The sequence below is a fragment of the Physella acuta genome, unplaced genomic scaffold (genome assembly GCF_028476545.2).
Source record: "Physella acuta isolate Inbredline_101_S28 unplaced genomic scaffold, ASM2847654v3 ptg000914l, whole genome shotgun sequence".
Lineage (NCBI taxonomy): Eukaryota > Metazoa > Mollusca > Gastropoda > Physidae > Physella > Physella acuta.
In genome coordinates this window covers 95,482-120,942 of record NW_026732431.1, presented here as the reverse complement: position 1 = coordinate 120,942, position 25,461 = coordinate 95,482, and the positions used below count along the sequence as shown (strand labels likewise).

The 25,461-nt window shown below is 34.9% G+C and overlaps 2 protein-coding genes across 2 annotated transcripts in view; both read left to right on the top strand.

Moving 5' to 3' along the window:
• The first annotated feature begins 192 nt into the window (after positions 1 to 192).
• LOC131953230 (cytochrome P450 3A12-like) overlaps positions 193 to 25,461 on the top strand; it is a 52,943-nt gene continuing 27,674 nt past the window's right edge. The window contains exons 1-6 of the mRNA XM_059316328.1: positions 193 to 265; positions 1,495 to 1,702; positions 2,935 to 3,171; positions 3,916 to 4,213; positions 4,534 to 4,714; positions 5,428 to 5,585. Coding sequence (XP_059172311.1) covers positions 1,530 to 1,702; positions 2,935 to 3,171; positions 3,916 to 4,213; positions 4,534 to 4,714; positions 5,428 to 5,585 — 1,047 coding nt within the window. The 5' untranslated portion in view covers positions 193 to 265; positions 1,495 to 1,529. The remainder of the gene's footprint in view (positions 266 to 1,494; positions 1,703 to 2,934; positions 3,172 to 3,915; positions 4,214 to 4,533; positions 4,715 to 5,427; positions 5,586 to 25,461) is intronic.
• Positions 7,913 to 15,716, top strand: LOC131953238 (cytochrome P450 3A24). Its single transcript, XM_059316339.1, has 7 exons — positions 7,913 to 8,132; positions 8,571 to 8,755; positions 12,119 to 12,355; positions 12,905 to 13,202; positions 13,955 to 14,135; positions 14,439 to 14,596; positions 15,069 to 15,716. Exons 1-7 carry the CDS (start codon positions 8,115 to 8,117, stop codon positions 15,606 to 15,608), a joined length of 1,617 nt encoding a protein of 538 aa, XP_059172322.1. The 5' UTR covers positions 7,913 to 8,114; the 3' UTR covers positions 15,609 to 15,716.

Genomic DNA, 25,461 nt, shown 5'->3' with positions numbered 1-25,461 from the left:
ATATATATATATATATATATATATATATATATATATATATAATAAAGTTGCATAATTTAGTCAAGGTATAGATAAGATGAACATCAGTTTTTAATGGCGCCATTGGCCTAGTTTAGTCTAGTGCAGCGACCTGCGTCAATCTACACGACAAACTTGCAGTGACCCGTGCAAGGCACTATATAATGTACATTTCTGCTTGTCACACTGCTGTGCTGTAAGCTGTTCTACGTCTGTGTTTCATGGAGGTAGAGTTTTTGTGTTTCATGTAAGTAGATTTCAGCCCTATTTTTTATAATAGTTACAGATCAGCTGCAAGTTAGAAGTAGACAGGCATTGTTTTAGCAATTTAGCATAATTACGCTGTATATCAAATAGCGCATAACCTTGATCTAATACTATTATAATACAATAATTTAAGGACAACTTATAAGCATCGAAGCCAACGAAAGCAGTCATAGAGTATGGCTTATCAACAACAGCCCATTGTATACAATACTGATTAGGGCCTACACTATTAACATAAAATTATGTTTAACCATGCAAAAATATCGCTTGGCCCAAATTATTACCTAGTTTTCCTATTAATATAAGCCTCATTTGATTTATTGTACTAGTATTTACCATGTTGTTAATTCTAGTTTGCACATGCGCTGAGCCCATGCTAAACTAGCAGCACAGGCATGCATGAGAGATAATTGATATTTAATTGGCCTGTTCGTACAAGTGACACATTCACGCATGCCCTAGTTTTTCTTACAAAGGTCAAGGACATTTCAGTCTGGTCGGCCATATAAATATTCTAAAACTGCAAGTACTGGGGTACTTGGTTATTACATATTTAATGCTTTTACACGCAATTTAATAAAAATAAAGTTGAAAAAGGTTTAAAAAAATAAATGAATGTTAATAATATAGGTCTACACTATACATATTTTTGTCATATGGGGTATTAGCTATACATTGAACCTCTGGTGTTCAGAGTTCACCTAGAGTTAAGATGAAATCCACATCAGTTGAACATTTATGCTCTAACTCTAACGCTTGTTGGACGTTTTTCGCAGTTCATACTCAAACTCTTTTAAAGACAGCAGATAGAATGAACATTAGGTTTCTGTCTATTTAAGGGATAGTTTGATCTTGACGAGATACTCTTTTAAACGATATACCTCCATTGTACACCATTTTATTTTAAAAAATGTTGCACAAAGCCAGAAAATCTGCGCTCACCGTTAAAATCATGTCTTGAGGTATTTTTTTTTAAATTTTGAATAATTCAATTTTACCTCCCCCCCCCCCCCCCCGTTATTCATGTACATCTTATGTACAAACACACCCACACACAAACACACCCACACACCCCTTATATATATATATATATTTATATATATATATATATAAATATATATATATATACATATATATATATATATATATATATATATATATATATATATATATATTCAGTAAAATGATTTTGTTTGTTATCATACCTAGAAAAGTGTAACAGTTGAACTAGCACGCCAGTAGCCATGGCGATCACAGACATCCTTGACCTTTCACCCAGCGTGTCTGTGAGTTTGTTGTTGGCCACCTCCATTGTCCTGCTGTACCTTCTGTACACGAACCTCTTTGGCAAGGAGAGATGGGAGAAATATGGCGTTAAGCACGTCAGCCTGGGCAGGCTGGCCCTACAAGATTTTAGGTGACATTTCTTTTTCTAATCGCGCAATTAATAATGTGTTTGTTTCAACGTTTAGTTACAATTAATAAATTTTTTAAAAAATAATAAATTATGTTACAACCACAACTAAATATGTGATGCCATTAATATGACTGATTTTTAAATTAAATAATGGGTCATAGTTTTGTCTCGAGGGCCACTTTGTTTAAGCGGATTTTAGTGGAGGGTCGCACCGTTTAAAATGATTGTATGCTTTAGTTAACTTTACATTTCATTTTAGAAAAATTATAAATGGTATCAAAAAATTAATAAATAAACCTTAAATAAAGTTGGTAGTTTTATTAAATTTATTTATTGTGCAAATGTCACATTATCTAGATTTCTAGCTGCTTGCACATTTTATTATAGAATCAGTGTAGTGAGACAAGTGCACCCTATCACACATTTTACTATTTAAAAAAATCAGGAGTTAAGTTGCATGTTAAAATTCTCATCACTGCCTGCAAGTTTATGACTGTCAAAGAGCTTCTGGATTTACACTTGTTGATCTTAATGCAAGAAAATTTTTGCTCACATATATATGTAGAGAACATTTTGCCAGCGAATTTTTCCACACATGGGTATCTTTCATCAGACAAAGACTTATAAAAGTCAAATAATGTCACAGTTTTAAACATTTTAATTAATTCAAGCTGCAGATTCTCAGGTGTTGTATCAATAGGGCTGGTAAGTAGGCCACCAACCAGTTCTACGGCTCAATAAAACCTGTATGAGCCATAGAACTAGTTGGTGACCTACTTACCAGCCCTATATCAGCAGTGATGTGAGAAGACAGTAAATTAAATTTGGGCTCTCTCTTCTTGACGTCCTGAAACCTTCGCGTGACCGCCCTCCGACCTCTGTAAATGGTCTCTGATCATAGCAGAAACAGTTTCGGACACGTTCTATTTTCCTAATAAAGGGAAATGAAAAAAACTTACCCTCACCTCTTGCCTTGCAAATAGACCTAGTTTTGTATTGAAAACAATGAAACGTTTTCAAATTTGATTCTCATATCAGGAAACGTTTTCAAATTTGATTCTCATATCAGGAAACAGTAGGCTTGCACAATCTACCATACACTGCTAAAGACACTCGCCATTCTAAAAAAGCTCGATTTTTGTTGCAATATAAAACACTGGTTTACCAATACCCCAAATACTTGTTTTGACATTCTAGTAATGATTTAGCTGGACCTTACATTTTTTCTCTAGGATCATAGCCTCAACTCTCTTTACCCAACACGGGGACACAGTGGGCTTTAAACTGAACAAACTGAACCTACTGACCCGTGACCTGGAGCTGGTCAAGCAGGTCATGGTCAAAGACTTCAGCAACTTTGTTGACAGATCCACCCTCATGACCACTAACAGCGCTATGGAGACTGGACTGTTCTTCCTGGGAGGAAAAGCATGGAAAAGAATTCGATACGTTTTAACGCCATCATTCAGGTATATATATATATATATATATATATATATATATATATATATATATATATATATATATAAGCGTATCTTCCGGTGACGTTAATATACTTATTAAGATAATAACTTATAGATTTGGAGTCATGTATCATGCCGTATATTATACTCTCAAGATATATCACTCTAAAATAAAATCCTATTTTATTCTTCGTTTTTAGTTATCATATTGGACGGAATTTTTAAAACACAATTAAGTGTCGCCTGTTGTTCTTCATATGAGTAGTTAACTCCAATATCAGCCTACTTTTTTATGGGTATTCTTTCATAGCCTTTATCTTTCCATGGGTACCCGTTCCACGTGAATTATAGGTATATTTATTTTTACTGTTATACTTATTTGGAAAAAATAATTTATAAAATAGCTATTGAACAAAACGCCATGTGCTTTACTACACGTTGAACGAAATTAGCGACAAAGCAAAGAAATACCTAAATAGCTGAAACCCGACTCGTTTAATATTGGTTTTAATCAAGGTGTTGCTACTTGTAGTAAAAATACCAGGCGGAAAATTTTTAGCTTGAGAAAACCAAAACAATACAGCATATGCTGCATTTAAAAAAAAATATACTCTTCTGCCAATACAATTAAAATTGATAAAGTTACTATATCTCAGCGTTTACTTATTTTTCTTGTTATTTTGTGTTAGGTTCTAATTTAAGTATTCCTATTTCATTTAGCCCTAGCGTTTAAATAAACTTGAAATTTAGCACAGGTAAACTCAAAAACATCTGCCAGAATATTGAAGAATCGGCCCAGAAATTGGCCACGGTGTTTGAAGAGATGGCCAGGAAACAAACGCTGTTGCCAGTGAAGCACATCACTGGCCAGTTCACGAGTGAGATCATTGCCAGGTCGGAGTTTGGTTTGAGGACAGACTGTCTGGGGAAAGACGACGACGAGTTCACCCACCACGTCAAGAACCTGTTTCAAATCTACAGTAAACTGGGGAACATGATCATGCAAATAGCAGCCCGCTCGAAACGCTTGCATTGTTTTCTGGCACGCGTAAGGGAAATGTTCCTACAAAACACAAAAATATTTTTTTTTATCTGAGCTATCTGATATTAAAAATAAAATTAGTTTGTTATCAGTTCTTTCATGAATCAGTATAATAAGAATATATCTGTAAACGTTAGGTTTTATTATTTTGTTATTAATCAAAGTTATTTCGCAAATTTGTTGATGCTTTTAAAGTTGAAAGAATGTAACTTTATATTATTTTCCAAATAATATACAGACTTTAAATATACTAATTAATTTAAGATTTCTTGTTGTATACAATTAAGCACGGGTTAAATGATGTATATATCATAACGTCTCTCCAGACATTAGGAATTAGTTTTTTTGATTCCGTGGACAAACGTGCTGACCAGTACTTTAGCTCTATAGTACAGACCCTAGTCACACAGAGGGTGGAACTAGAACACAACGGGACAAACAAACCCACGGACCTCTTGCAGAGTCTGGTTGCTGCTAAACTTGCAGGGGACAAGGAAGTAGCCGATAGTAAATATTTTATTTCTTCCTTCTTTACTTTTATTAATTTAAAACTTCTGAATAATATAAGGCTGCAACTATATTATTCCCCAAGCTTCATCGCTGACAGCAAATACATAATATTTCTTCTTTTTTTTCCGTTTGCTTGAAAACCTTGAAGAGCATAGGGTTAAGCTATACATCAAATATACCTCCACAGAAAATACGTAATTTAAAAAAAGGTGGGAATACATCAGGCCATTTGTTTGTTACAATTGTCGGCATATTTCAAATTTAGAGTGAGTTAGGTAACTTAGTTACAGGAACAGAATAGAACTTGAGGTGGACTATGGTTAACCTTCTAGTGGGTTTGAAAGTTTCCACTGGTATACATATTCCATATATATATGAATTGAGTGCTGCACTTGTATCTTGTTGCTCTTTCTTACATAATATTATATATATAAACACACACTTATATATATATATATATATATATATATATATATATATATATATATATATATATATATATATATATATAATTTTTCGAACTAACTTTTAACTTTAACCTGATTCGTAGTTTCGACTAAAATACATCGCTACAGAAGCCACTAAATCTTTAATTCGTAATTCGATAAATGAAGTCACTTTATATGTAGCAAAACTCTGCATAAACAGAACAGAAGCAAGCATCTGTTAAAGTTTTTTGTACTTCAAATCTCTGAAATCTGACTTGACAGATTCTTCAAACGGTGAGGCGAAAGATAAGACGGTCAAGACGATGTCGGACCGCGAACTGCTGGGACAGTGCATCCTGATCATATTTGCAGGGTTCGAAACCACAGCAACAACTCTACAGTTTTGTCTATACCTGCTGGCTAAGCATCCGGAAATACAGGTGAGAATTTTATTAGACGGAATTATGGTATTGGTTACTGGGTGTCAGGGGGGTCAGCGTGGTCGAGTCGGTAAAGCTCATAGTTGCTAAACCGAAATGTCTCGAGTTCGATCAGTGAAGCAGATAAGGCTCGTTAGCTGGGGACAGCCAATCTTCTAGGAGAGACAACTCCAAAACCAAACAACTGCTGCCTTGTAGTTTGTTCTTAGTTGGACGAAGGCTATGGAAGCAAATCCAAAGAGAAAAGCAGGCTGAAATCGGGGTCAATGGGCTCAATGGCGCATAAACAGTTGAGACGTATACTTAATAGTATTAGAGGGGGTCCCTTCCAGCACTAACATTAAGAACGAAGAAGAAGAAGACTGGGTGTCAGGAAACTTGTTTCGTCAGTCTGGTCAGAAACTCACACAATAATCAAGACTCATGACACGAGTTTAACTTGCCGCCATATTGTGCTGACAGAAATCCCGCGAGATCTCAACATTCATATGAGATTTTGTGCAGCTTAGTTAACTCTAATTCCAACATGTGTTGAACTTTTTAAAAACTATAAAATATATTCTCTTGTAACCTCACCAACACACAATTAATGGCTCATATTTTTTTCCAGGAGAAAGTGTTTCAAGAAATCTGCTCCGTCGTGGCATCAGACTCCCCAACATACGAAGAACTTGGTCAGCTGACCTACATGGAGCAGGTCATCAACGAGACTCTCAGACTGTTCCCTCCTCTCTCTCTAGTTCGCCGAACGGCAGCTGCAACCAAAACCTACGGTCACGTGACAATCCCCAAAGACACGATTGTGATCATCCCCGTAGAAGAGATCATGAAAGACCCCAGAAATTACCCCGACCCCCACGCATTTAACCCGGACAGATTCTCACCAGAGAACAGCAAACAAAGAGACCCAATCACGTTTCTACCGTTTGGTTACGGCCCTCGTCTATGTATCGGCATGAGGCTGGCGTACCTCGAGCTCAAAATTGGACTCGTCCATGTATTGAGGAAAGTGAAAGTTGAGCTTAGCGAGAAGACGGAACCAAAGGTTGGAGGGGATGTGTCGGTCCGATTCCAAGGCTTTATCGTTGTGGACAAACCCATTCAGCTGGAAGTCAAACTCAGAGAAGAAATATAAGAGACGGACATCAAGAAAATGCTAAGATAAACGCTGCCCATTCTCCGTGAATATACAGAACAATATAAAAACAACCACAACAATGTTTCATGTTTGATTTCCAATTATTTTTTGAAATATGTACATATTCCTAATATCCCAAAAAATAAATTCACAATAAATCATATTGAAAACTATTTTTTTCTTCTTTAATACTTACCCGGCTCTATTTAAGTAAACTAAATGAAGTTACCTTTGGAACCTGACGGTTAACCAGTTTTGTGATCTCGGCATATGAAAGTATAGTGTGGTCCGCACTATGGCTAGTCGCCTTTAATTTCGCTAACATGAGTCAGGTACCCATTAGAGCTGGGTAGACTCAGGGACGGTCTACAGACTTGAACCCGGATTCAATCTCGAGACTTTTGGGTATGCAGTCGTATGCTCAACCATTCGACCACGCCGCCTCATAAAGCTAGATTTATTTAAATTGCAATTGTAACATCTGTAAAAACAATAGTTTTTTTTTTAAATAGATCACTTAGTGCATCGCTTGACAGAAAATGCTTTTAACAGAATTAGGCCATAATCTTTACTTAAAGATAAGAGAACTCCATTCAAGTTAACTTTCAATTGAAGACCCAAGGGCATTATTCTACGATGGTGTATAGTATATGCCTTCATGAAAAGCTTTACTTTCTGAAATCATGTCTGTTGGGTCTTAGTTAGAGATTAAATCCTGAAACTCATCAAGTGGCAAGCAAACTTGAAGTTATATTAACAAGCTTAAAAATTTACTAAAACTAATAAACTACACATTTTTTTTAAAAACTATAATAGGAAACGTTTCGTCAAATTTAAGTGTTTTATTTACATTAGATTTGAATTCTGTGCTCTTTAAAAGTCATAAAAAGGTAATAAGATAGAAATAGTAAAGAGTTATGAAAAAAACCAATTGCAATGTAGATTATCTATAGTCCTATAGTTTTCCACAAGATGGTCCTGCCTTTGTCAGCTACTAGTAAATTGTCAGAGACCGACAAAAGTGGAAAGAACTTTCTGTGTCGGCCCCTTGTATCTCCAGCACTGAAGGAAAAAATGATCTATAGCCTCGGAAACTTTGTGAGAACCGTTTATCTTTAGTAATTAATCGTGGCCTTATTGTGTGTAGTAATCTGTGTTCTGATGGTGTGCAGTGTAATGCACACGAGTCGCAAGTACGGCTGATTAGACATGTATGTAGGTTTTGTTTTCTGCGAGTGTTTTTCTCTCTATAAGACAACGTGAAGTATGTTAGGTCAAAGGCCATATGGATTTTGATCGTACTGCTACTTTTTTGTGTTAGTGCGTGTCATGCGTACAAGACAAAGTGGATCCATGTTGTGTACTGTATAATTTGAAAGGTCGAAGGAAATATGGAAATGGATGTAAACGTAATATCTTTTTTACAGTTATTGCATACATTTAGTCTGTGGAAATTGTGGCCTTAATTTAAAAATTCACGTTTTAAATATTGTCAAAAACAAAATCTAAAAATTTTGATATTTTTATTTATGGAGAATGTGTGTGTGTGTGTGGGGGGGGGGGGGGGGCATTAGTCGTATATGGACAAGTGTCCATTCGGGTACTTGTCGCATTCGGGCAAGTGTCCATTCGGGAAATCTGCCTTCGGATATACAGCATTCGGGCAAGTGTATCTTTCGGGAATTTGTCGTAGAACCTTATTCTTAAACTAAAATTATAAAATTAAAAATGTAACAACAAAGGCTTTTATTTGTTAAATAGTTAAGAAAAATCAAAACGATTAGAACAAGTTTCTGGTTTCCATGGCGATTAGACAAATCTTTTTCGTATTGTAAAAATCTTCAAAGATTGCTGCAATGATGTCTCTGGACTTGGATGCTGACATCTCAGCCAGCGTACCAGTGAGTGTGTTGTTGGCCACCTCCATTGTCCTGCTGTACCTTCTGTACACAAACCTCTTTGGCCAGGAGAGCTGGGAGAAATATGGCGTCAAGCACATCAGCTTGGGCAGGCTGGCCCTACAAGATTCCAGGTGGGTTGGTTTTTGTTTGTTTTAATAAAACACTGTATGAGTCTAATGATTTGCTATTTCTTTTTAAACCCTGTACTGTCGACATTTTATGTATTTAAATAACACACTTGCTAGATATTATGATAACGACTAAAGAAATTGACAGCATAAAAAGCATTGGACTACGTTATCTACAAGACGAGTTAGATGAATTCGAGAGGGCTATCAACTATAGCTACCGCAACATGTCGATCTGTACAGTGGTTGTTAACCTAGGTTCACTAAGTCAGTCTCATGGGTTCGACGGTGGGCGAGACACAAACCCGACTCAAAATTCACGATCAGAAATTCGTCAGTGCGGACGATAGACCAAGTAATAAGGGTTCGGTGAATGTGCTTATAAAACTGGCGGGGTTTCGGTACCTACAAAAAACTTTAAGAACTACTTCTGATTTCGGCCTTGAACCAGACTTTTCCCCTCCCTGACTTACGAGTTCTGTTGTATGACCTGTATTTTTCTATCTCGCTCGACTATTAATAAAGCGTGTGTTTATAATATATACCTTCTTATATTCTCCCCTTATTCCTTATGAAGACGATCGTAGGTAAGTTTTTTTAAGAGTGGTGTTTACCATTCAATAGTTGATTCTATCTACTTATCATAATCATTCTCAACTGTTATTGTTTTTACCATTCAATAGTTGCTTCTATCTACTTATCATTATCATTCTCAACTGTTAGCGTTGTTACCATTCAATAGTTCTTCTATCTACTTACCAGTCTCAACAGTTAGTGTTTTTACCATTCAATAGTTCTTCTATCTACTTATCAGTCTCAACTGTTGGTGTTTTCTTCATGTTCTATGTTCTTAACGTCTTAACTAAGGAATAAAACCTTTGTCGTTATAGACAGCTCTACTTTATCCAGTTTGAAGGACTTTGTTGTCTTAAAATACATTTGATCATTTAAAAAAAAATATTCCTTTATTTAGCGATAAAAAACTAGTATTTCAAATTGTAATATTTTTGTTGGAAAATATTGGTTTTAATTATTCGTCTAAATTAATTTTCCCTTCTAATTATTTAAACTTGTTAGCTTCATTGCTTGTCTCTCTCTCTTTCTCCCTCTCCCCCCCCCCCCCCTCTCTCTCCAACAGCGTCTTTAAGCGATTTGTTACTGCAACACCCTGGGAAAAAAAAACATTTGGAGCCTTCCAACGCACACCCTTACCCCATTCATACTATTTGAGTCCATAGTTATAACTTTCTTATTGAGATCTGCAGATGAGTGGAATATGTGAACGAGAGGCTACACTTTATATTTCCTCTAGGATATTTCTCACTTTTTCTTATACACAGTGGCGTAGCGAGGTCGGGTGTCACCCGGTGCGGCACTTAATGGTGTCACCCCCCCAGGGGTGTTGCGACCCTTCCCGGGGACAAACTTTCAAGTTTTCGATTTGCACCCCCCCCCCCTCAAACTTTCGATTTGCACTCCCCCCCTCAAGTTTTTGATTTGCACCCCCCCCCCTCAAACTTTCGATTTGCACCCCCCCCCTCAAGTTTTTCTCTATATATTTTGCTATTTTTTGCCTTGGTGTCACCCCCCTAAATGGAGTCACCCGGTGCGGTCCGCACCCCCGCCCCCCCCCCCTCCTCACTACGCCCCTGCTTATACAAATAGTATAGTTTCAACCTCTACAAAGTTAAAGTGAGCTATTTGATCTCTTTAACATTGTTAACCTGACTCATTTATCCTTTTAATATTCTGCTTTTTCATTCATTTTAAAAACGAAGTAGCTCAATTTTGTCACATACACAAATGAGCGCTAATACGTAGTAGAATAGACTTGGTAGGTTACGAGGAATCCACGCATTAAAACACTATTTTAGGGATAAAAAAACACTGCAACGGTAAACATATAGCCTATGTAGCATATCAGATATCAACGCGACTATAACAAATGACCTTATAAATATAAAATGTCAGTTTACTTTATTATATCAAAACCTCTTCAACGAGAAAGACACATACACCGAAATAGAGGACCAATAGCTTTATTATATAACAAGGCTAGACAACGATGACTGTACGAAAATCAGCACCAAAGTCACAAACAGGAATAATCCAAGACGACAGACGACCAAAGCTTAAAAAAGCTCTACTACCAGAAGGACTAAGCAGTGAATTTTATTAAACGTTTAGAAGCTACATGTCCAGACTTACAAGAAAGAAAGGATTGTACTAAATATTTAGAGTACACCTAACACTCAATACTACACATGACATGGACAGAACAATAATACTAATTTACAGTCCTAATTTGTTATGAACGACGATTATATAATACCAACAAAACCATTTATTAGGAAACTCGACCCTGTTAGAATTGTTTTGTTAACAGAAAATACGTTTTTGATTATTAGCCACAACCAAGTGCCCTAGGTATTGAGATAATTAAATGGTAGAATATTAATATTCTTACATTTTTTTTAATTCAGCTAAATGTTTTCATTTTTAATTAAAACAGTAAAAATCAAAATTTTAAAATATAAGAAATAAAATCTTGGAATAACACAGTAGCAAATTTAAATGATCTTTTTTTTTTAAGGCACAATAGTAATAGTTAACAATCCAGTTTATTATTTTTGGCACATCTGTGTATCTAAAAAAATTGGAAACATAGCTTTTAGTTGTCTACCCTGCCTTAAATGAACTTTCACATGGGAAACTACCTAAAATATTTGCTAAATAATAGTTACGAAACAGCTATAACTCTTATTTTAACTTTTATGTAGAAAGGTGCACTTAAACTATAGAGATGCGCGTATATGTTTATCTACCTCAAAATGAAGTGTCTGTAAAGTTTTTCAAATAAAGTTATTATAAGTTACGTTATTTCAGACCATTTCTTTTTTCTATGCTATATATATATATATACATTTATACATATATATATATATATATATATATATATATATATATATATATATATATATATATATATATATATATATATATATATGTATATATGTATATATATATATATATATATATATATATATATATATATATATATATATATACATATATATATATATATATAAATAAATATATATATATATATATATATAAATATATATATATATATATATATATATATATATATATATATATATATATATATATATATATATATATATATTTATATATATATATATATATATATATATATATATATATATATATATATATATATATATTGTTTCGTCTATCCTCTTAGCATCATTCGGCGCCTCCCTATTCAGGATTGCATCGAATTGTTCAAATTGCTGTTGTAAACTCTAAGACCCCCCCCCCCCCCCCATCCCCTCCTCACCCCAGGGTTCTGGTATCGACTCTAATAGCCCAGCACGGCGACACCGTTGGCTTCAACACCGGCACCATGATGCTGCTGACCCGAGACCTTGACCTCATCAGACAGATCGCAGCCAAGGATTCCAACAACTTCCTCGACCGTCTCACCCTCTGTGTGACCCGGAGCGCCATGGAGTCCGGACTTTTCTTCCTGGGGGGAAAAAGCTGGAGGCGGGTCCGTAACGTGATGACCCCTTCCTTCAGGTGAGGCCGACAGGTAGCTCATATTTCAGGCAGAGGGGTTTATTTCAGGTATCTCTCCGACTCTACGGGGATGGGGGTACGCCCACCACCAAACGCATTAGCAAAACTGTAATTTATGTAGAAAAATATACATTAATTAGTGTCCGCCTCTCCCCCTTCGGAAATTTGAAGTGTACTCAGCGGAAGTTTCGAAATCCCGTTCCTGGAGAATTATGTCTATGGGGGAGTCTAAATGTGAGCAAATCGACTAGGTTCCGATATGTTTATGTTCTTGACTTTATAAACCTTCTATACATTTCTTTACATACCGGGCTGAAAAATGTCAATAAAACAATAATATTGTTATTACAATTAAAATTATAGTAGAATCCATTATTAGCAATATTTTATTTTGCGTTTACAATTTAAATTATTTTTTTCCAAATACTAATATTTATAAATTACTTATTCCGTAAAGAATTATATATATATATATATATATATATATATATATATATATATATATATATATATATATATATATATATATATATATATATATATATATAGTACAGGAAAATTAAAGCAAGCTTGCACAAACATCGAAGAATCAGCTCAAAAGTTGGCCACCGTTTTGGAGGAGTTTGCCAGGAACCAGACGCTGTTGCCAGTAAAGCACATCACGTCCCAGTACACGAGTGAGATCATCGCCAGGTCGGCGTTTGGTTTGAGGACAGACTGTCTGGGGAAGGGGGACGACGAGTTCACCTACTGCGCCAAGAATATTTTTAACATCAACGGTAAAATAGCGACAATGATCGTGCACGCAGTCTCCCGTTCGAAAACGCTGCATCATGTCCTTGCTAAAGTAAGCAACAATTCTACTGTACATAAGTACATACACATTAGCATTATACTTAATAATAGTATAACAATTATGTAAGCACAATTTTAAAATGCTGTAAAATGTGTTCGTTAACATAAAATGTAAAGTTAACTTATTACACCCCAAAGGCTTGTACATAATGTGTTAATTTTTTTTTTACATGATGTGTTAAACATTTGGCGCCTTTATTTACTGCTAGCACGTTCTCTACTTTGTAAATTAAAGTACAGCTATGAAATCGTAAAATGCTTAGCAATTAATAACGTTTTTAAGAGTTCTAGAAAATGGGCGTGTAATAAAGATTAATACAAGAAACTTGAAGCTCAGAATAAATATTTAACAATTATTACAAGAATTGAGTAATTTTGCAATCTACATCTTTATAAAGACATCTTTAAAGATACTTATCGTAAGATGTACAGTGTATAAATTCTTGCATTCCTTTATACTACATACATGTCTACTCAAATATGGGTATTTAACTCATGATTGTTCAATTAACAAACGTAAGTTGGATCGTTTTAATAAACCATCTATGTAAATGAATGCAATCAATGGATAAAACATGCTCATGCAGGCACTATTTATATTCATACTCTACCGTTTTAATGTAAAGCTTACACACTCGTCCAATTATGTAAAGCTTATATCCACACTCGACCGTTTAAATCTTATAACCACACTCGACCGTTTATATAAAACTTATATTCATACTCTAACGTTGATGTCCCCAGACTCTGGGCGTGAGTCTCTTTGACATGGTCAACAAAGAGACTGACCGATACTTTCACACTCTGGTATCAAGTCTAGTCTCACAGAGGGTGGAGCTAGAGAGGCAGGTTACAAACAAACCAACAGACCTGCTGCAGAGTTTGGTTGCTGCTAAACTGGCAGGGGACACGGAGGCTGAAGATGGTGAATCCTTAAAACTATTTGAATGTTTAAATATTGAAATGCTGCTAACACAACTCACCAATAGTTTCTTTAAACGGCTTCTCACTAAAACTACACGCTTTGGGTGTAGATAATAGATTTATTTCTTGATAGATATGAATTACTAGAAATTACACAATTTAAATTCCACGCTATTTATGTTTGAAGTTAGCACAGCCTTAATGTAGTGGTATATTTTGAAGTTGATGTTATGATATGGCAAGGGCTGATTATGAGAATTGTGTTAATTATGTTAATCGATGATGTTTATTCCAATTTTTTCAGGTGGGTCACATGATCAAACGTGGGGAAAACTTCCCAAAACGATGTCGGATCGAGAACTGCTGGGTCAGTGTATTTTAGTTGTGTTCGCTGGGTTCGAAACCACGGCCACGACATTACAGATGTGTCTCTACCTGCTGGCCAAACATCCAGATATTCAGGTGAGGTCTTTAGAAAACGTAATTGTATTTTCTATATCGATTTCTAACTACAATCAAGAGCTTTTGGCAGAGTGAGAGAGCAGAGAGGTTGGTAGTAATTTTTTTTTTTTTAAATCCAGCGCCGTTAGTTTTTTTATATAAATTTCATGCGTGGTGACTTCGCTATTGAAATTATTGTATAGAATGTACCAATGTAGAATCTATGTCCACTTTCCTTTATATTCCGCTACAGGCCATGAATCTTCATGTAGGCTGTTGTGTCTGAATTAGCACCTAACATTTTTTTAGTGATGTTGAAGACCAGAAATAATATACACAATTATTTTTCAAATATCTACACTTTTTTAGATACGTGTATAGTCCAAATACATTGAAAATGAGTACATTTATATTAAATAAACATAGACAAAATCGAAAAAAAAAATTTCTAACAATATCTTTTTAGTACGATCCGAATTTTTTTTTCTTCCAGGAAAAAGTGCACCAGGAGATCTGTTCCGTCGTGGCATCAGACTCCCCAACTTACGAAGAATTGGGTCAGCTGACCTACTTAGAACAGGTCATCAAAGAGACTCTCAGACTGTACCCTCCCATCCCTCTGTATCGCAGAGTTGCCGCTGAAACCAAAACTTACGGTCACGTGACAATCCCCAAAAACACTGTCGTCATCGTCCCTTTGGAAGAGATCATGAAAGACCCCAGAAATTACCCCGACCCTCACAAATTTGACCCGGACAGATTTTCACCAGAAAACAGCAAACAACGTGACCCAATCACTTTTGTCCCGTTTGGTTACGGCCCTCGTCTGTGTATCGGCATGAGGCTGGCGTACCTCGAGCTCAAAATTGGACTCGTCCATGTATTGAGAAAAGTCAGGGTTGAACTAAGTGAGCTCACGGAACCTCAAATTGGAGGTGGAGTGTCATTAAAGTTTCAAGGTTTTATCGTGGTAGAGAAACCAATACAACTGGAGGTTAAATTACGACAAAATAACACAAGCAAGACAGATTAAAATGTTACATCCACAGTTTTCTGCCTAAATGTATTAGTTTTCTATTTTCCTAATTTTATTTAGTTACTCTGCTTAAATTTCAATCAGAATAAATTCCTGGAAACAAAAGTCTTGAAAGTTATAATATTATATTTTTTTATAATATATATATATATATATATATATATATATATATATATATATATATATATATATATATATATATATATATATATATATATATATATATATATATATATATATATATAGGCCTATCTGTAACAAATCCATATAATGGGTTTGGTTTATAAGCAGTCGAATAAACTAAATACCTTTAAGATAAATTAACCCAAGGGGAGAATTTTTTTTTAAAAGTTGGATGTTATGAAAATAAATTTGAGAATTTTATCTATTTATTAAACTGAGCTGTTTCTATATTTGTTTGTTACTTTTTATACGATATTTTGTTTTGAGATTAGTTGTAAAATAACGAGAAATCCAGTTAAAATTAATAAGTCGACCCAAAGGATCTTCAATATTTAGATATTTCAAAATGTAACCTATATTTCTGCAAAATCTTTAATTTATTTTAAATATGTTTTATCTATATTAAATCAGAATACGACACACCTGTCTATGGCATTTTCTGCTCGATTTTTTCCCAAGCGATGATCAAAATAATTACCGACCCATGGGACATATTTAAAAGCAATGATCCGTTATCGAAAAGTAAAAAGTGTACAATAGGTCGAGGTAGATTTTTGTTTAATTAAGAACCGATAATAAGATTTCAGGTGAGTTATTTATGACGAGCCGACCCGCGGCTTATCATACGCAGCTATTTAGTTGTTTTATTTTCTACTTCTCAGTAATTCGTAATTTGTGAATTCGACAGTACCAATGCTGCCACTAAAATATTTGCTTTAAAACACTAAAACCCTCCTTTCCACCAACCCCTACCCCAGACGTTTCCAGAAATAGAGGTGTTAGGTTGTTAAATGTACTTTAATCTGACGTTCAGTTTTATAAACAGAAATTAGGGTTAGGGGTATGGTAGGTCACGTGTTATGAGGTTGGTTAGGAATAGGGTTAGCATTGACATTAGCAGGACAAATTTGTATTAAGTTAATTAACTACCAGTTATCTAGCCATGATTTTAAAGAAGATTCTATTATTGTGGCATTACCTGACACCGGCATATAACAAATCCCCAATTATGTTAAGCTGAATTTTAAGCTCCTGGAATAAGGCTGATGAGCTCATACAGGGGATAATACAATAAAAGGAAAGGCGCATCTGATTCAAATCAGGGAAAGTATATACGGGTGGGTATAATGCTGACCACAGCACCACCTCATATGCCTTGGTCAAGAAATGTGAACTCTACTTCATCGTTTCTATGGACCGTTAGGTCCAAAATATGAACATTAGTGATCGGGCAGTAATGATTAAATAAAATTGCGATGTGTCCAGTAAGTTATGAATGTCTGCCCTGTGAATTATGCACTAGATTCACTACAGCAGCACTAATATTATTCATTTTAGCGTTTAATAATATCTGACTTTACACATTCGTTAATGACTCAAACTGTGAATATTAACAGATTAACCAGCTGGTAAATTACAGACCCGCATTTTATAACACATCAGGAAAATGGTTTCGGCTTAATCATACGCATGCTGCAAGATTAATAAACATCGGTTTTGGTTTACAATTTTGATGAACATTAAAACACATAATTCTAATATGTAAGCTTCCGTGTAATAATTACTTCTGGCTGTAGTTCACAATACGAGAAATAACTCCTAAACAAAAATAAGTGCTTGTATTTACATGTTGCTAGCTTTTACTACAATGTAAATTGTAAATGTTCCGAGCTATAAGCATAATCTGTATATGACATACTTCTCTAATAGCTGTCTCATGACCTTCTTGCTACATGCTAAGTACACAGAGGCTAAGATTTTGAACTAGATTTTACCTGTTTTCTGCAACGCTCGACTGCCCTACACTGAAGCAGCCCAAGGTCAAAATGTTAAATCTTATCTCTACAACAGTGGTTCCCAAACTTTTTCGAGTGGTGACCTCCTTTTTAAAAAGTAAGTGACCCGCGACCCCCATAGAATTAAAAAGTCGAAATAATAAGCACAAAAATACGATTTTCTCGTAGACTTTCAATATGCATTATTCTTGATAACTGTTTTAATGCGATGGTTGGAACTGCATGCTATCAACTAGCCTCAAAATTCCCGGTTGGGTTTTTGTTAAAGCCAACCTCATGTCATTCTCAGCATTTAATTTCTTTCTTTGTTTAGTTTTTAATTAGAGAAGTGTTGAAAATCTATTCTCACAAAGATGTGTAGGCCTAGACACAAAAGGAACTAAAACTCGAAAGGCAATCGATTTAACGTTCGGGTATGAACGGTGCATACTACACCTAAATTGTGTAAGCAGTTTTTCAGTTAACACGATACGTGTCAGTGCAGATTCTTCTTTTAGCTTAGGGAAAATAACGCCGCAGTTTGTTTTCAAGCGATTCAAGATGCCCAGAATTCTATTTCAAATTTTTATTTATCTCACAATCAGATTCATCTACCTCACTGCAGAGTTCCTCAAACATAGCAATATATTTATTTTTCTGCATCGATTTTGCAGCTTCGATAAAAATGCCATGAGATTTTAATAAAAGTAATAATAAGTTAAGCTTTTGCTGATGTTCGAATATATCTTCTAGGTATGCTACTCTCTCCAACCACTCTTTGTAGTTAAAATATATCAAAAGGTCTTGATTTCATCTTTCAATTAAAAAACCCGATTCACAACATTTACTTTTGACAGCCAGCGTACAGTAGTTTTGAAAACCAAAACCTTGTGATATTTTGTCTTTGAACTGTTCTTTAAACAGAGTGGTGTTTAGGGCTCCAGATTTCGTATAATTTACGACTTTTCTTAGCAATAGAGTCGGGAGAGTCTTGCTGGCGAGGGCATACCTATGAGTCATGCTGTGGATTCCCCTTGGTTAGGGACTTAAATCTTTAACGTTTTTCTGAAAGCACGATCTTGACCCAACATGGCGCAACATCCGTACAAACCACACAGCCGTTTTCTCATTTTGATCATCCAGGTAAAAAAACGTATTTACTTTCTCTATGATATCTTCACAATATAACAACCCTTCTTGCACTAATGCTGTGTTTTCTTGTTGAAAACTTCCTCTTCGATCAAGTCTCTGATGTTTGCAACTAGATTCATGCCAACAAAAAAAACTCCATATCTTTTTGGTGTGATTCGATTGACTCGTCTCAAAATGACGTTTCCGTTTTGAAGGTTTCGTAGACTCATGACTGAGAACAACTTTGCACAGTACGCATTTTTTTCTTCTCTATTCAAACTCCATTGATGTTAGTAAAGTCGATATTTTTCTAAATATTAATGTTTTTTTTAATTGCTAGGGTTTAGTCTACCAGTTGGCAAAACCCCACAGTTTGAGAACCCATGCTCCACAAGCTTGCAGGCTATTGGACCCCTGAAATAGGTCAGACACAGTGGAAACATTTCAAGTACAATCAGCTGGTGAGTTATCGCTTTCTATGGATACTTTGTTGTGCTGACACAATATTTGTTTATATATAGCCTTATATATATATATATATATATATATATATATATATATATATATATATATATATATATATATATATATATATATATATATATATATGCGTGTGTGTGTGTTTAAAAAATTTAAAATGAAATTATATTAATTTCCTATGACATTAACTGTAAACCTAACATTAAATGCGGTGCAGTTTTCGTTAGGTTTTTGGTTAGTTCAAAGTGGTAGTAGTTTGGTTATGTTTAGGATGAAATAGTCATTTCTGATTTTCCGTTTTGGCTTTCATTCAAGCACTAAAATCGTATTTTATTGTGGAGTTTCTTTAGATTTAATTTAATCACCGCTTTTTTTTTTTAAGAAACACGCCACTTTGGTTTTCCCATTTCCTCATGTTCTGCTACAGCGCTTGAACAATTAGGATCCAAAAATTCGAAATGTTTATGGAGTGTTTAAGCTTAATCAACACATAGTCGGGACAATGTGTATATGTATGCCTGTGCCTGTACTAACGCTAATAAAATATGCTGTGCTATATGCGATTTCTTTCGTACTGTGCCGGTCCATTTCAGGTAGGCTTTGGAACATTGAGGTCTGCACCGGTTGTGTTATAAATTTTTGTATTTAATATGGCTAAATGTATACTTTATGGAACCTACAACTCTTGTACATAGTCAGCCAGAGACTCTAAGTGCTTACATGCAGTGACGGATTAAAAAAGAGGTTAAGAGGGCAGCAGCCCGAGGCCCCATGTAGGCTTAATATGCCCCTGTTTACATTTGAGTTGACACGTCTCTTCTCATATGGTGTTAGAAAATAATTAACTCTCTGGTTTTGATACGTTAAGAATGCATAGTGTGTTGGCTGTTGTGCAAAGGGTGTTATGTCTGTCGTTGCTGCAGTCATAGAATTTAGTCTGTAAGACGCCACAACAACTGCGTGGCAGCATTACTCAAATCACGAAAAGTAAATCCTCTGCCTGTATGTTAAGATTTTACATTTTAGTTCATTCATATGGTAGGTCATTTGCCTTATTATAAATGATAAATATTATTTGTCTAACGAACATGTAAACTTCATCTCTAGCAACATTATATTGACCCTGAATTCGACCTCTCATCCAGCGTGTCTGTGAGTTTGTTGTTGGCCACCTCCATTGTCCTGCTGTACCTTCTGTACACGAACCTCTTTGGCAAGGAGAGCTGGGAGAAATATGGCGTCAAGCAGGTCAGCTTGGGCAGGCTGGCTATGGCTGACTTCAGGTAGGTAATAAGAATCTTAAGGAATAGCGAGATTGCCAAATAAGATAACATATCAAGAAAGTATACTAAGACTTAAAATTTGGGACACCCATTTAAAATGTTATGGGACGTTGTGGTCGGATGGTAGAGTATACGACTGCTAACCCGGAAGTCTAAATATCCTATCCCAGCTTGTGTCAGTAGAACGTCAAAGAGTTTACCCAGTTCTGTTAAGTACCTGACTTACGTAAAAACTAACGTTAGAAAGTAAAGGTGGCTGAGCTTAGTGCTGACCACCCTATACCATCATATGCCCAGATCACTGAAACAGGAGAGCTCTACTAAATCAGTATCCATGTCAGTCAATTTCAAAAAGGTTCTTCACTTCTTTTATTTAAAAAATTACAAAATCTGCAGTTTAGATAAAACTAACTTTTGTTCTACTTTCGAGTGTATAATTATATAAAAGCATGTTATTAAAACATTTTTTAGTTTTGGTTAGGTCCCTTCATGTTCGGTTTCGTTAGGTTAGGGTTTTTTAAAGATTCGATTCGCCGGAGATAGTGGATGGAGTTGAGTTGGCTTGGGTTAATTAGACGAAGTTAGATGAGTCTACCTTTTGTTACATTGATAGCTCTGGTCAGGATAGGGTAATACTGTTTTTTGTTTTGGTTACGGGTTGGCGTCAGTTTCATTCAGGTCGGTTCGGTTTGGTTAGGTTAGGATGGTGACTAATATAATAAGTAATTTAGCGTTGACAAGTCAGTTAATACCAATTTGTATTTACCACCTAGTTATTACTTTATTTTACGTCTAAATAACCTTTTCGCATAGGAAGTTATTATAATACTAATATTTTGTGGCCCTTTTTAGGGTCGTTACCTCAACAGTAACTGCCCAGCATGGAGACACAGTTGGAATCAACATGGGCAGATTGACCTTAGCCACCCGTGACCTTGAACTGGCAAAACTGGTCATGGTGAAGGACTCTAAATATTTTCTTGACCGGATGTCTCCCACGATTACCCGCAGCGCCATGGAGACCGGTCTTTTCTTCTTGGGTGGGGACAAGTGGAGAACAGTTCGGTATTTGTCCACTCCATCATTCAGGTAAAGGTTAGAGGCTTCTACTAGATTGGGTTTAGAGAGTATCGTTAGTAATGTTTTTTTTAGTTGTGTGCTTTTATGCTCTTACATTATTTTCTAACATAAAGAACCAGTAATATCATTTAATGTTGTTATTTGAAACCACTGGCTAAAATAATTGACTGTCTTAAACTCTCTTGTTGCAGTTTTTACTCTCCTAGTCTTTTATTCTTTTTTCTCTTTACTAATATGAAAATGTGATGGTAAGCAATACTGTTTAGTTTTCGTTTTTGGCTAGTTTATGTATATTAAATACAACATTGTTCATATTGTTGCGATGTGATTTGCTAAATACTTAAGCTTATTGCACTGTATGCTACAAGTTCTAAGACTGTTAATAAAGCACACTGATCGTTAAACGTGGAATTATTATATTAAAGAAATTCTCTAGAAAAAAAAGTTGCAATATATCTTATGTAAATTGTTGGTTTTAATTTATGCCTTTTGCAAGTACTGGTAAACTGAAGCAGATCAGCAAAAACATAAACGAATCAGCCCAGAAGTTGGCCACAGTGTTGGAGGAGTTTGCCAGGAACCAGACGCTGTTGCCAGTAAAGCACATCACGTCCCAGTACACGAGTGAGATCATTGCCAGGTCGGCGTTTGGTTTGAGGACAGACTGTCTGGGGAAGGAGGACGACGAGTTCACTTATTATTCTAAGAATATTATTCGTGTCAGAGGGAAAATATATGACAAGATAATGCATCTGATATTTCGATCAAAGAGGCTGCATGTTTTCCTTTCAAAGGTGAGAAAGGTATAAAATACAAAAGTATTACGAATGTATCATACTGAATATTGGTATACATTTAAACATATTTCGCCTATATGATAATTCCTTTTATATTAGATCCAAGTATAAATTATCAGTGAAGTATGTTTTTATCCTATTTTTAAAATAATTTTTGACGAATATTTTATAATTTTAATCATAAAATATTTAATACATCATTTACATAAGGCTGCTCATTCCCTGCAAAATAGCATAATTTTACTTATAACCTATTTGTCATTCTGCTAAGCATTTCATAAGCTATATGTATAAATGATATGCTATAATATGTTCTTTAAAAATCATTATTTACGTTTTTGAAACGTGTAGGGCCTAATTTTTTTCTGATCTATTTTTATGCAACACTTTTTAATATAATTTATGAATTTGCTAAATAGACTTTTGAACAATTGACTTTCTTGTACCTATAGGTTGTAGGTGGCGGTGCAATTTAGCACGTCAAAGTGATATACATACCGTATTAAATTGTTTTTAATATAGCAAAAAAAAAAAAAACACTAACGAAAATTTGTATAATTATTATCGCAGTCGTTTCTTCTTCGTCTTCTTTGTTGTTAATTGTAATGTTGGAATATATTTCCTTAAAAACAGTAATGTATTACTTGCAAACTTCTTCATAAAGGCTGATAAATCCGATTTCAGCCTCCTTTTTCTTTTGGGTTTACTTCAGTAGCCTTTGTCCAACCAATCACAATCTGCAAAGCAGCAGTTGTTTAATTTTGGAGTTGTCTCTTTTATACTGGTTGTTGTCCGCGGTTAACTATCCTCATCTGCTCGGTAGTTCAAATTCAGAATAATTAAATTCATATAGCCTAAATACATCAGATATTACTCAAATATGATCGCCTTTCCTTATTTCTCCGAAACTTACACTATATTGTTCGGGAGAATCGAAGGTGCTTTTTATATTTTTAAGATGTTATTGAGATTTCGTTCATATTTTTAAAAAAAAGTAGGCTTACATTAGTCGGTGGTCAGTCTGCAGACCTGGATTGAATGGGTGACTTATATTATTTAGATTTGTCAGAATGAAAGAATTGGATAGATTAGAGGAAGATACATTGTTGCTTTCATATAATCTAAAAAAATAAAATTAATAGAAATTGCTTCTGTCTACAGACATTAGGTATAAGTATGTTCGACATGGTCAACAAGAACACAGACAAGTACTTCAATGACCTGATATCCGCCCTGATCACACAGAGGGTGGAGCTAGAGAGGCGGGGTACAAACAAACCAACAGACCTGCTGCAGAGTTTGGTTGCTGCTAAACTTGCAGGGGACAAGGAGGCCGCTGAACGTCAGTACTGTTGTTGATTTTAAAGTCTTATGTATATTTAAATAGTTAACTGTTAACCTAAAATACCTTCTGGATTAAAATACCGAAAAGTTATGATTATGTAGGTTTTTATTTCTACAAAATAGTTTTATTTCTAAAGCTGCTTAAAATACTTAATACACAATTAGGCATTAAAATAAGGCAAAAAATTATTCCAAACTACAAATTGTTAGTTTTACCCCAGAGTCGCTTAATGACTAAAATAACTTACAGACTCTAAATTTGTTAAGGAAACACTATTTTAAAATTATTTTTTTTTTTAATTCGCTAAGATAGAGAAAAAGGATATTTTTTAAACTGTTTAGGACAAGGGTTATTTTTCAGCTGATGATGAGGCTATTGGTTCTGACTTGCGTTGGAAAATAAAGAACAAATCTTTAGATTACGAACAAATTCATTAAACAATGCAATTTCTATGCTGAGCTTAATTTTATTATTCTCTTTTACTTTTCTTTAAATTAAGTCAACTTTTTACTTTTATCTTGATAGTAAAATCTCAAGCTCTTGAAAAAATAAACTTCAATTTCAACGAAAACGATCATTTTAATTCACTTTACGAATAAACTTCTTAGAAAACAAACTGTGAGCATTTAGTTTGTATCATTTTACAAACGTATGTTAGTTATCCTTGATTAATGTAATAAAAGATTTGTTTTAACAGACGTATCAAGTGACCAGTCGTGGGAGAATCTTCCTAAAACGATGTCTGAACGAGATCTAGTGGGCCAGTCAATGCTGATCATATTCGCTGGGTTCGAAACCACGGCCTCGACATTCCAGATGTGTCTCTACATGATGGCCAAGCATCCGGAGATTCAGGTGGGGATGTTATTACACTTAAAAAAAATTGTTAAATATTTCTAACTTTAAACTCTGAGTCGTAGAAGCCGAACATCTGATAAAAAAATGTTTGCGAGATTTTAGAGGTATATTTTGTTGGAAAAAACAAGCTCTTGACGATTTAAATTAAAAAAAAAATAATGTTATGGGAAATAACAAAAGTTCGTCTTAATGGCTTTAGGAAATGGAACATAACTGTACATAACTGTATTTCGTTTAATATTTATTTCCACAAAAACCACATACTTTAATGAACTTTTTGAATATTTTATTACTATGTAGAAGTATAGATTTTATAATTAGAAAAATAGATTATAATATTGTTATAATATTGTTATACGATATCTTAAGACAACACATGTAAGATTTTAATGAAGTCACTCTTAAAGTGTTGGCTGATTCCTTACCTTTAAAATGTAGCTACAACTCTACTCATAGTAGACAGGTTGTTCATATAATTGTATATTAATCTTTACGTTAATGGAAAAAAACAACTAAAAAAAAATATAAAAATCTGAAAACAAAGACTGTCTGTTAAGGACTGTAAATAATTGAAACCCTTTTTTTGCAGGAGAAAGTGTAGCAAGAGATCTGTTCCGTCGTGGCATCAGACTCACCAACGTACGAAGAACTGGGTCAGCTGATCTACTTAGAACAGGTCATCAACGAGACTTTAAGATTTTACCCCCCATTGCCTCTGGTAAACAGAATCGCCACTGAAACCAGAACATACGGCAACATAACCATTCCCAAAAACGCCATTGTATTTGTTCTACTTGAAGAGATCATGAAAGACCCCAGAAATTATTCCGACCCCCACACATTTGACCCTGACAGATTTTCTCCAGAGAACAGCAAACACCGTGACCCCATGACCTTTCTACCGTTTGGTTACGGCCC